The sequence below is a fragment of the Triturus cristatus genome, chromosome 6 (assembly GCF_964204655.1).
Source record: "Triturus cristatus chromosome 6, aTriCri1.1, whole genome shotgun sequence".
Taxonomy (NCBI): Eukaryota; Metazoa; Chordata; class Amphibia; order Caudata; family Salamandridae; genus Triturus; species Triturus cristatus.
The window spans coordinates 1,377,856,673-1,377,870,580 of NC_140589.1; the positions used below are offsets into that span (position 1 = coordinate 1,377,856,673).

Sequence of the window (13,908 nt, forward strand, 5' to 3'; positions counted from 1 at the left end):
ACTAATTAAAATCCAGCTTCTGTAGAACAAAGTAGCAAAGACACGTAGAGGATATACAATCTTTATTCTAATATCTTGTTCAAACCTGCAGTGTGTGACTACAGGCACTATCCCCACAAAGGTCCCGGTTTACGAAACTATACCATAAAACTCGGGTAAGATACCCTGGAGGTATCCTCATTTGATCAGAATTTTCCTGTGTTTGAGTCACGAGTGTGTGTTTCATTAGTCACAACTTCCACACGGTGTTGGGTGCGGAGTGTGGTTTTTATAGCAATCATTTGTATCAATTTTTAAGGCAACATCTAGGGTTGGGAGAATATTGTAATCATGTTTCCTTATGTACCAATATGGATTTATAGATAAGGGGCAGAGACATGGGGTTTAAACATAAGTATTTTTTCTCTCTCACAGATTTTGATGGCGATTCTGTTACGACAAAGGAGTAAGCTCGATTTAACCACTACATAACAATTGTCCGCATTGTGACATAGACCATATATAGCGAGGGATCTTTACCCTGAAGAAGGCCACTGACCCATAGGGGCATTTTAATCTGGCCAAAACATATTGGTATATTATGAGAGGGATAAGGAGTAGTAGCTCCTCCGGTATATACCCCTCACATTACATTTTAAATAATGCCGAGCTGATTCAATAATAAAGGCATTCAGGTGGAACCATCTGAGGCAGTTTGAATGCACTTTCCTTTGCACTATTGATCCCTCATGAGGGAAAACTTTTTTCTCCTCACACCTCTCCAAAAAATCAGAGCTCCGTCCAGTATGTTGGTCTGCACCTGGACGTAGAAGCGGCACTATGATGAAGCATGGAAAAACAACAATTGATGGACAGAATGCAGAACAATGCCATACATTCACCCCAGTACAGAGATCTGGGCCTAAATCCATTGTCTTTTTGCTCACCATGCCATTCCAGTTTCAACTCAGCCATATGCAAATCAGTCTTGACCCTGAGCCCAATGGGAACAGTCCAGCCTGAACTGCCAGGCCAGGTCCTCCCTGGACTGGAAACAAGCATCCTAGGACCGGTTTTGGGGTTTCGCCCCTCTTCAGCTAGGATAGCTTGACTCCAGTGGCATGGAAACGTGGGATCCTAATGGAGAGTTTCACCTAGATAGCAGCATATCCTTTTGTATCAAAGGAATTTCATCCTCAAGTGGTCGAGCTAGGCTGGGGCTGGTCACCCTAGTTAAACTTGATTTGGAATGTAAGCCTAAAATGATTCCCTCTAACTCCCCTTTTTTCTGGGCATTGTGTTGTCCTTTGAGCACAAATTTAGAATTCTTGATATAAATGTTTATAACGCTATTCATGATAGAGAAACCACTGACATTCTGCAGAAGCTTGGAAAGTTCCTAAATGTCTTCTCCGCTTCTCGTCCCTCTCAACACATAGTATTAATGATATTAGGGGACTTTAATATCTACTCATGCAGAGATTTCTATCTTTATGATTCCTTGGATCCTGAGGGGGTAGTTATCGACCAAGCACATATGAAGCCTACTCTACAAGGGGACCTTTTGAATGATTTGGTCATAGACTATAACTTGTTCAATCTGTTTAGTAAAATTACCCTAGAGCGCACTGATGGTTTACCAACCGTTAAAGATCCAGGGTAGAGTTCTATTATTGATTAAATTTTCATATCAAAGAGCTTTTTCCCTACTCTGTCTAGCTTTGCAACAGAATGGAAGTCCATAGTGACCATAACCCCCCGGCGCTATTTTCTAATGGGAAAATAAGCAGTCAGACAATTGCGTCCTGTATAAAGCCCTGGCCATCACCAAAGACAAGGGTGGCAGACTTAAATGTGATTAGATCATCCCAGATGCCTTTAAAGCCAATATGGTACAGGCATGTCAGGCTGACTTTCGTACCTGCCTCGATGTCAAGGACTCAGAAGACTATATGCCTGATGGCGTTTGACTCAATTTTTGAATATATTAAACTAGCTCTTTCTAAGCCAGGGGTGGAACGTTCTCCTTTTCCCTTTAGATGGTTCGATAAGAACTGTACAAGGGACAGGAAGCTACTTTTGGCAACTTAAAAAAATATAGCCAGAGATAGCCTGAAGGTTAAGAGGTGCAGGGCTGCTTATAGAACCCTTCTCAGGAATAGGAAGCATCAGCTAAAGAATGAACCCTGGGAGGACTTGGTGACAGGGAGCTATCTGAAGGACAGCTTCATATTTTGGAAGGTTTTGAATCACCCATTTTTCAAGAAGACCAGCTTTCCAATCAGACAGTCACAGTCTCTCCACAGGCCTGGGTGGACCACTTTTCCACCCTCTATAATTGTGAGTACCCAGAGATTTCGACCGCATCCATAAGGCTGATAGGCTCATAATTCAGTGGGTTATAGTGAAAGACTCTATTTTATCTCTACACTTGGGCAAGGAACCAGGAGTCAGTGGTGTCCCGGGAGACTTGTTGAAGTCTGTAGTAGATCTGTGGGCTCCCGTTATTACCCTCCACATAAATGCTGCCATCTGAGGACCCTTACCCAATGCGTGACATTAGTCTGTAATAGTCCCAGTATATAAAAAAGGAGTTAGAGCTGATCCCACCTGCTACAGGCCTATCTCTCTTGTGGATGTAGAAGTAAGAATCATAGGGAGTGTCACCCAGGGGAGACTGATTAGCTGGGCTAATGAGAACAACATTCTGCCTGACGTACAATATGGGTTTGAGCCTGGAAGGGAGACGCTACAGCAGAACTTCAATTTATATCTCCTGATCTCAAAATACACTAAGGCCCGCAGGGGGCCATACATTTGGCCTTTGTGTCCCTCAACTTTGCCTTTGACAAGGTCAACAAAGATAAGCTCTGGGCTGAGCTGGGGTCCATCGGGGTTAAATTGACTCTTGTTACTGAGAGATCTTCATAGTGGTTTGACAGGAGTGGTTAGATATGGAATCAATGGGGAATGTACCCAGCCCTTTCGACAGAGCAGCATCCTCGCACCATTCATATTCATTATGTATATTATTCGGCAGAAGGGGCTATTGTCCAATTGTGACCTTGATAGCCCTAGAGTAGGTGATAGAGCGATTCCCCCACTTTTATTATAATTTACCCCTACTCTCTCTGGTGCTTTTCGTTCTTCTTTCCTTTAGCCTGCGTCTAGCTTCTGCTCTCTTTCTCTATTGTTATTTTAAATTTTGGCGTTCCTTTTGTTTTCTTTGTGGAACAAGGGAGGATATGTAGTATCCTGGTTTGTTATGGTTCATGATGTGCCAGTGGAATGCTGCCTGAATGATGCAAGATGGAATGTTGGGAGTGGGAACTCACAGTTGGAGAAGGGCTGAGCGCCTGGCTGGCTGCTCCTGGTAGGGCTGAATACTGTTGATCTTCTTCTGAATACTACTGAACCTACATCTTGTAACCAACTTGAATGAATCTACTTTAAACTACATTCTGGATGTGCACTTGATTACTACAATGGTCTTTTGACTTATATTTTGTTTTGATGGATAGTTTAGACCTATCCACAAATTTTTAAAAATCACATTTCATGGTGGTTGGCCATAAGAATACACAAACCTCCAATTTGACAGCCTTATGCCATATTTTAAGAAGGTTGGAATATTTCTCCGATCTTGGTAGTCTAAAAATGGCAATCTCTAGCCTGAACAATTTTGCCAGTTGCCTAGGACGAAGACCTCCAAACTAATTGACAGATATATACAAGGCCAAATGTATCGCTACAGCAACATTTGGGTACAAAATCTGGGGATATGCACCTGTTGGCAAGATCCACGTGCTGGAAAACAAGTTTTTGAGGGGGCTTTTGGCCTTGTGACAGGGGACCCCAGCTGCAATTATTCACGGAGAATTGGGTATGAATTTTATCACAGATTTGTTTCGTCCTTGGTCCACCTTTACTTTGGTGTTCAGTATGGTACAAGGAAGAGCTAATTATAATTCTCCAGGACTGTTTGTTCCTAGATAATGTATCCCATATACCATGGCTCCATTACATAAAGTTCACCTTTAAAGTTCTAGGGAGATGAGGCTTATTCTCAGATCCTGAGGGCATTACAAAATAAGATCTTGTCTGGGTGTAGCAGACCTTCTCACACAGCTTGACAGCAGAAAAGGAGGCCACTGCTTTTTCTAAACAATCGATGCATAAATACATAATGGTTAAATCTTCTAGTAGGATTGAGCCATACTTCCTCTTTGAAATGCCCCATCACCATTGTCGCATTTGACCTATTTTGGGCATATTTCATCAGCCTCAGGGATAGAAAATACTTCAGAGATCATTTCTGGGAATCAAGAGGTACCTTTGCCAAGGAGAAGAGCAGGAGAAACTGAGGAGGAATACTGCCCCAGTGCTGTTTGCTGTCTGGGGTTGGCCTGCAGTGGCTATTTTCTACTAAGGAAAGGAGAAGGACTGCTCTGTGTGCTGTGTCCCCTGCTTGAGGAAGATATCCAAGGGCTTGAAATAATGCTTGCCTCCTGTTCTGTAGTCTCAGGGACACAAAGACTTCACCCTCAGTCCCCCTGAACTCCTTTGCTGGGAGTTATGATCTGCTGAGAGGTGCCTGTCAGTGTTCTGGACCTCTGCAGGTTGTTTTGGAACTGAACACTGCAAAAACTGTGAAAATCGACGCATCGCCTGTTTCTGACGCATCGCAGTGGTGCAAGAAGAATTTTCCGATGCATCGCTGCCTGCCAAGAATCGACACAATGCCTGCCTGCGGCTGAAGTGTCTGCTGTGTGACCAATCCTGTGCAACGATATCCGATGTCGATGATCACCGCACCAATTCTGATGAAGGCCCTGTTGGAGAAGAACCGATGCATCGAGGGGGCGTGGCTGTAGTCATCGCAGCACATCCCGGGTCTTCACGCAGCGCATCGTACTGGATCGTCAGGCATCGCATCGAGCGTCAAGTCTATCGCATCCTTGGGGGACGCAGTACGACACTGACGCATCACCTCCCAATGCAGTAAAAAACCGACACATCACCTCCACTCTGGTAAGGAACCAACACATCACCTCCCCTGCACAGCAGTAGGGAGCCAACACTTCTCCTCCCCATGAGCAAGGAACCGATGCATCACCTTCCCTGAGTGTAAGGAACCGCATGCATCACCTTCCCTGTGACCCTTTTTGCTTGCCTTTTTCGACGCATCCCAGGTACTTTGTGTAAAGGTGTTGCATCCCACATTTTCTTGGAACAGAACTGTTTCTACTTTTTAAGAATCATATTTTTAATACTGTATTGTAAATTTTTGTCGTTTTTGGTCTTGTTTGGTTTAGATAAAGATTACTTACTTTTCCAAACAGGTCTGGTGTACATTTGTAGTGTTTTCACTTTATTACTGGATGTGTTCACAAATGCTTTACCAACTGCCACCGAGATAGGCCTGTCTGCTTGTGCCAAGCTACCATTAGGGTGAGAAGGGGTTATTTTAGAAGTGTATCTGCCTTACCCTGACTAAGAATAAGGGTCCCTATTTGGACAACAGTGAAAACCATTGCCAACTAGAGACCCCCATTTCTAACAGGTAAACCAATTGCCTTTTATTTATATTTTTTGATGGAACAGTTTTCATTGATTACAGGTTTTATATGTTTCTGTATCGATATCTGGGTAATGAAATTTTAATGAATACTTGTAAGATTTTTGCCATAGAAATTGAATAAAGTTTTGGTGATAAGGAGGACTGCCACTCGGCAGGACTGCAGTTCTAAAGGAACTGCTGCTCTGTCGTGCTGCCCTGCTGCCCTCTTACCTGGCTGAGAAGGTCTGGACCTGCACCTCTTGAGCCCAGAACCAAGAGTTACTCCAAGGGCTAGTTGGCTGGCCTGCAGAACTGAAACCTCCGGGACAAAACCAGTTGCGGCCAGTGCAGGTGAGAGCTGTGAGGCAAGACTGGGTATGAGTCAACAAACGACTACGAGGGAAAATCAAATTTAAAAAAAAGAAAACCACTTACCTTTCACTTGCCAGATTTCCAACTTGGCGATTCGGTGAGGGCAATAAAGTGTTTTTCTTTTATTTTCCCTCTCTGTCATCTGTTGACTCGCCACCCGCCCCACCTCTCTTACTTGCACTGGCCTCAACTGGGAAAAACAGGCTTCCAACAACCTTGCACCTGCACCTGGACTCTGACATCTTTGAGTCTACCCTGCCAAGTGGTGTCACCACAGGCATGGACATTTGGAAGTGGGCCTAAGGTACATACCAGCCACGGTGGATCCAGCAGAACCAACGCATCTCCTCTGCCACATGGCACAACCCCGAGCAGAACTGGTACATCATTGCTGCTGCATGGATTGGACCCGTCGCAAAGACTTGAATCACATCACAACCAGTGCAGGAGGGGACACCCTCTTGCACAAAAATAAACATTGGAAGTGTTTTTCTCGTTCCATGTGAGGTGCAGAATGCAACACACGTGGAAAGAAGAAAAATACTAAGAAAAATGTAAACATTTCTCCTTGTTACGCCTGCTCTAGGTAGTGGCAAGGTTTTGGCGCTCCACCAGTTTTATGAAATATAGCAAATCTGGGGCAGCGTCAAAGTCCATGGGTGTTGTGTGGCTAAGGAAAGGCAGAGACTTGCGCTGCTTTGCCTTACTCCATATCTACAAGGCCATGAAAAGCTTTGCTTTACATGGCCTTTTCAGATATGGTTAAGCCCTGTGTGCCACTGGAACGTCACAAAATGTGACATTCTGGTGGCGTACAGAGCTTGTAAATATGAACCTTAGTTTGTGAATACCAAACAAATTGTAAACTTACACAAAAGTGTAAGTTTACCTTTGTGAATCAGGCCCTTAGCTAATAGGACCCATAGTATTTGTCACTAAAAATCCAACCACATCCGAGTGGGTCTTAATTAAGGTCAAAACCTTAAACAACTGCGTCTACCTGAAGGCTAGGATAGATTTGGTAACTGCACTTTGAGGTAAGGAAAAGTGGATTTGTTTTTCTTTATTGTTGAAGTAGAGTTACCTACAATAAAAAGACTCTCTTCTGCAAAACTCTGATTGTTTGGACTATTGCTACTGGCATTCAACAGGTCACATCAATATATTTATATGGCAACAGCAGAAATTGGTGGAGAAGCTAATGCGTTTAGCTAACACCTCATATCCCTATGATGCTATGTCAAACCCTTTGGTAGGACAATTCATTCTTGTGTCTCCCTTTTCTTGTAACCATTGACCCCACAAAATTATTTTGAATAAGTCCTGTTTAACTGTGTTGTGTACAGTGGCTTAGCAAGAGTAAAATGGGACCCAGAGCAAGCAAGGAAAATTGGCCCTCAGACTGCTGGGTATGGAGTAAAATGCAGCATTTATCAGGTTGCGTGCCCCTCCTGAGGCGATTGGGGCCAGGCACCACTGCACCACCTGCGGCATTGATAGCTACTGTTTGCCTCAATTCCACGCTTGTTTTTGCCTATTTAACCTTCTAGTGAGTAGGGAGAAAGGTTTTTGAAAAATATATATTTTTTAAACCTTTAGCATAAGAACCGCAAACAGAAGAATATAGTGCTTCATGTGGACAATCAGCTAACAGGAGGAGGATTTTTATTTTTGTATAAACACATATCAAGAACATACATAAAAGAGGAACTGATATGTCAAGAACTTTTTAATTTAATTGACGTAAATTCTGGTTTCTTTTTATAAAAAGCTTTCATCGAAAGAAAAATGACAGCAGTTTCATGAGAGGTGCATTGTGATGTATCTTATTAAATATTTTAATATATCTTAGTTCCAATACACTGTTGCAAACTGTCTCAATTTGGAACCAGTAGCATAGCAAGAGGTTTTGGGGGGGTGATCTCCATCAACTCCCCGCTCTTTAATGTGACCGCCATGGGCCGCAACGCAGAAACCGCCAGCACCAACCCCCCCTGCTCTTTCACGTGGCCGCCATGGGCAGCAAAAGCAGTGATTGCCACAAGGGCTAGCTATGCCATTGTTTGGAACAAGCACCACTTTCTACTTATAATGACTACACACAGAAAACCTAAATACATTGGTGGAAAGTAATAATAATTGACAAGTAAACCAAAAACTCCATGAAGTTACTCTAACTGGATATTCAGCTGAAATAAACACCTATTGAGTAGGAAGGCATTTCATTCACATTGCATGTGCTCATCTAAAATCTTAGAGTGAAATTACAAAATGTAGGTCTTATTTGGAGTATTCAGCAATGTGGTAACTGAAATGTCGGCAGTGCACCAGAAATGTTTGGTGACAAGCTACAATTTGAGCTGTAGGCTCAACATTAGAAGCACAATTAAATAACACACCACCTATGTTGGTCAAATTTAATTCTCCTGTCTCTCACTTCAGCAGTTTTGATTGTGGCAATACATGGATCCCAGGCACCAGGGGCCATATCATGATCAGGTGCACTGACTCAGCGTGGAGCTGAGCACCTTATTTTGCATCTGAGGATCTAAAGTTCATACATATTATGCAGACGTTTTCAGAGTTAATAGAAGGACTTTAGACAAAACAAGTCGCAAAGGGTGATTGCCTGTTTGTTTCTGACTTCCCTGGCAGCTCATCATGATACAAATCCAAACCTTTTTTACTACAACAGTTTAGAACCCATTGTTAGAATGAAACGAGGGCCATATTTTTGACCCCATTTGCGTCGCGTTTGCACCACGCAATGTGGAATATGCGCAACGCAAGCCTTAAGTGGGATTTATAAAGCCACGCAAGGCCACTCTGCAGGGCCCTGAGGGGCTCCAGAAATCTGTAGTAAAGCAACGAAGCACAAATCGCCATACTGCCTCTGCCCTAGTAAGGCGTTCCATTGGCATTGCATGGGTGCTCCCACACAACTCCCCTGGATTTTGGCGCAATCCCAGATTTATCAGAAAAACAAACAGGGCCTTGGCCATTGTAGACCAAAATACTTGTTCCTACGTTCATATGTTGTGCCCCCACTCACCTCCATGCACTGTGTGCCATGCACAACATGGTGCATGGCACAAGGTGCACGTACATGCATGAGGTGCAGTACGGCAGCGTTATGTGCTGAGGCTCTTTTTTCAAGGTCACAGCATGTCCCCACCATGGTACCACCGCCAGCCAGAGAGTCACATCAAAATACGGTGGTCAGCCCTCTGTATGTTCGTCGGGCGGTCTCCCAACCACCACAATATCGTCCGGGAGTCAAACCGCCAAGCATTGTAATGATGCTCTTAATACTTACCTGCAAAATAATTACATTTACATATATCTTGAAACCCATACCCACTCTAAACCCTAAAATTGCCCATATATATTTACAAATATATATTAAAAAAACACTTCATACCCTCCTGAAAAATTCTTACATTTACATATGCCTTTACCATTCATGCCTTTACAATGATATTCATTGTAAAGGAATCCGAAGTAAAGGCATACTTGTGGTAAAAAATGTAGTTGTAAGAACAGTACAAAAGTAAGTCTGATTACAATGGCAGTCAGACGAGCACCCGGCAGCTATGTTTCGGGCATGTGTCTGTCCAGCAATGTGTTGGCAGTTCCTCCTAAATGCCTTTTTCAACAGCGGCTTGTGCTGCAACCCAGAAAAACTGTCGCAGTACAAGGCACTGTTAAAAAAGGCACTTTGTGCACATCCATGTACCGTGTGCCAGGCACCATGTGGAGCCTAGCGCATGGTGCATGGATGTGTGTGTGGTACCATAGCTCCCCCTGGCCACTTTAAAGTGGCCCACATGGGACAGGGGGCTTGCGTGGGGCCCCCAAAGTCCATTTCTGACAGCCTGTGCATGGCGGTCGTACCACAATGAACAAGCTGTCGGAAAAGGACATCCTAATCCCTACGGCGGTACCTGCGCAGGCACTGCCCTCATAGTAGGGCATAATGGGAATTTGACCGCCACCAATGTGGGATCTTTGATCCTGCCAGAGTCGACAGTCTTTCCCCCGATAGCCAAGCTCCGACCGCCTGCATCCTAATGTGACGGTTGGAGCGATGGGCTAGATGTCGGTGGGACCACCACCGACGGCCAGTTGGTGGTGGTCTTACCACCATCATAACCAGGCACATTGTTTCAAAGCAACTTCAGGATGAGGCCCACACATTCCAAAGTGGAGCATCTCTGTTATTGGTGCTTGCACAGCTCTCAGGCTGATCCATCTTCATATTTTGATCATTATCCTTGCCGCATGGCACACTCATGTCATCAAAAAACCAGATGCAGCATAACATTAAATCAATGCACCACAAGAATTTATATCCTCATTTACCTTCAGTCAATATACATTTTGTAATTTTTTTTACATAAATTAGAAAATATTTTACCTAATTGTTAGGGGTAAAGTGGTCTAGGATAACAGAAAAATTAGAACTTAGATAAGACCCTGAAGGAACACATTGTTAATCTCCATAAAGGAATGTCCATTCACGAAGACTAGTTTCACTACCTTTTCTTTCTCATATTTTTCAGTATTTATCAGTCAGCATTATTATTCACAGCTCATTTAATATCCATATGGATCATCAACATATCCTTTTTCAAATTTAGCTTTAAATGAATACTGCTAGATAGCCTTTACATTCATAGATTATTTTATCATTCATTTAAAAAGCCCTTTAACTCAAGGGACTTAACAAGGTATGTGTGCTGCAGCAAATCATATTTAATTGAAGCAAGTCGTCCTTTAACCCACTATCATTCACAATTTGGCTATGTCACTCAATACATTTTACTATACCATAAAGCAAATCTATCATCTGTAAAATGTGGTTTCCTCCACAAGAAAGTGCACAGATCAAACTCAAAGACAAGAAGATACTCAGAATGTTACAGAAATGGCCTCACAATAACTTTAATTTAATGTTGTTAAATAAGCCTTGGTGCTATCCCTGTAAACAGCTTTTGAATTATTTATATTGCACAGACATGTATCTTATGATAGAACAGAAATAGTGCTTTGCAAGCATGGGGCCATTCACCTCGCTTAAGTCCTGCTAAGACTTCTCCCTACAGGAAGCAAACAGGGGTGCAGAAAGGAACAAAAACAATGCAAATAGATAAGTAGATATTGTACAGAAAATAAACTAAGATTAATAAGAATGTATTTACTAGTTAGCACAAACAATAATGCTCTAATCTACATAAAAATAGGGCCACTTGTCCAAAGTGAATTTATTTCTGAAACCATATCGGAAATGTTGTTCTAGGAGCCTAATAAAGTCTATATCTTACAACAATTTTTCAAAAAATAGTCTAAGTGTTGGTATGAACCTTGATTGCAGGATAAGGTTCAGAAATTATCCAGAACAAGGGAGGCCTGCCTGGTGTGCAGTGGAGGAGGGCAACATTGGACAACCGTGCACATAGAAATATTTACCCAGATCAGTTCTCTCAAATGATGTCTGATGAAGTGGTTGTGTCCAAGCATTGGCTGGATGTATGCCGGCCATGAAGAACTTAAAGAAACTGCTTGGGTTAGGAGCAGATGGTTCCAGGGGCAGAAGCAGAATGAAGGATGCTTGGATTGTTCCATCAGTCTCTCCTAGTCAGTTCTTTATGAATGTTCTTTGTTGTAAGGAGTTCTCTCAAGTGGGAACTGGTTGTAGGCAATGTCCAAAGAAGTCTTGATACCCTCATCTTTCATTCAGAAAATGTGCTCTCTATTATAACAGCAATAGAAAACACTTATTTAAGTGTGGTTGAAATACAAACGACCATGGACGCTTTGATCAAAATGGAGCTTTGCATAAAGCATCCGAGAGCAGGTGGAGTGCTGTGGGGTCCTTACAAGCATTTCCTATAGAGGTCCTCATTCCTTTTTTTAAATTGGCAATCTCTTGTATCCACTGGCCTATTGACAAAATTTCCAATTGAAGGTAACAGCAATGGACAGTTGGCACAGCATTCCACCACATCCCATGGTGGCTCTGCTAAAATGCGGGAGTAGTGAGTTAATGTAATTTCTTGACTCTGTACATTTGAGAGTTGTTATCGCTGCATTATAGAAGAGCAATTTTATCCTCACCTGCAAAACAGATAAAGGATGGCAATCAGTCTCTTATAGGTATAAAGGTTTATTTGATATGGCAAATAACATATCTTTCTTTATGATACAAGTTTTTATGCAAATCAACAAACATATTCCTGTATGTCAGACATGTGCTCATTGGGGATATTGTGATGTACATGTTTATTGTGCAATAGAATCCATTGTAGGCTCATAGGAGTCAGGGCTCTTGATTTGTTTTTTTTAGACTAATGCTTTTATATCTCTGTGGCAAGGTATGTCAAACTGTTCAACATTAGCACTCCCCATTGTCTGTTTTGTTAACTAATTTTTAGAATCCCCTATGCTCGAAATCAGTGAAAACATGAGTTTACTAGAAAGAAAATTCAGAGGAGCAACTACATTTTTAGCATTTCATTTTAATATTCCAAATCTGTATTGATGACCAGGTTAGGTAAGTACATTTATCATCACTCAAAATATAATCTTTCATGTAAGAAATAATAAAGCAGCAAAAATACATCTTGACTAATCAGCTTCTTCAATGGAAGTGCATTGTGGCCGATTTCAAAGTATCCAACTATCAACTATCTTAGCTGTTGCTACTCAGTAGATACAAGTCACCATCGGTGGGATCAGAGGTTCTATTACCTCCACTGCCTAATGTAAACAGAATTTTCCGACAGATTCTTGTGAGCCACCTATTTATATTTACATGGCGAACAACAATATGGTCTGAGCAGGAGCTGATGGCACTGGGCCACAAAGTAATATTTTATTGCAGCTGGCATTCAAGATGTACACTTGCTTAAAGTGAGTGAAGTAACATTACATTTTGGATCCACATAATTTTACTGGTGGTAGCAGAAACCATAAAATGATTAGACCAAGGTGTATGGGAAATGGCTCAGATAAACAATGGAGGTCTTCTATTAAATTTAATGTTTTATGAGGAAATTGACTATGATCTACTTGGCAGAGGTTGACTTCTGTGCATGTAGATGATTGATTAGTGAAGAAGTTATTGTGAAGGTTAAATCATAATACAAATGAACAGTGTTGGAAGTTGAAGCCTATGTAGTAGGTATATCTATGTGGTAGGTATATATTGTTTACTTCTTTAGCATTATCTCTGATCAACGTTATGGAACATCTACTCCACACCCAGCGAGAGAAGAATCATTCAAGTATTGTGCAAAGTCTGGTTGAATTCAGAACATATCTAATTCTGTCAGCAGCTTATCTGTTTTTATGAAAACTAATAGACAAACTAAAATGTGTACATTTTGGCATTGTAATTCAACAGTATTATTGAGATGGATGATTTGCAACTTTTGGGATCTATGTTAGCTTTCAATAAAAGGGACAACGTGAATTCCAACCTACCAACAGTGGCTGAGCCTCTCTGTTGAAAGGAATTAAAAACCTTTTTCAGTGGCCCTTCTAAGGGTCTGGAAAGCTTTATTGAAAGAGGCAGTAAAGGCATCTATTTTGAGGTCCTTTATGATCACCGTCGGAGAAATAGCACTGCACACCCCCTCTTTGAAGAATGATCCCCTAAAAAGGCTAGGGTCCCAGTTCCATGGTCTTGGATTCTACATCATGGAAACATGAATACTCCTTTTTTTGTGTCGCATACTTTAATCTAAGAGATTATTTTTAAATATTTTGCATAAGTCTTTCGAAATTATGTTTAAAGAGTCTTTTCAATTTCTGATTTTGTTAATGTGACTTCAGGTGACTACCTGTCTAACTATATAAGTTAAGATCATGGCTGCCTTCCTTCATTATAGTATAGCTGCCTCTAGCTTAGTAATATTCTGACTCTGTCTTTCAATAGTAGGGCTTATATTTATATAGTTCCCTAGTTCTGTATATTTTTCCATGACCATTTGGTC

The 13,908-nt window shown here is 41.8% G+C and overlaps 1 protein-coding gene across 1 annotated transcript in view; it reads right to left on the reverse strand.

Moving 5' to 3' along the window:
* Positions 1 to 10,389: 10,389 nt before the first annotated feature.
* The window catches only part of CCDC85A (coiled-coil domain containing 85A), a 193,079-nt gene continuing 189,560 nt past the window's right edge, over positions 10,390 to 13,908 (reverse strand). Inside the window, exon 3 of the mRNA XM_085612374.1 lies at positions 10,390 to 12,028. Coding sequence (XP_085468500.1) covers positions 12,003 to 12,028 — 26 coding nt within the window. The 3' untranslated portion in view covers positions 10,390 to 12,002. The remainder of the gene's footprint in view (positions 12,029 to 13,908) is intronic.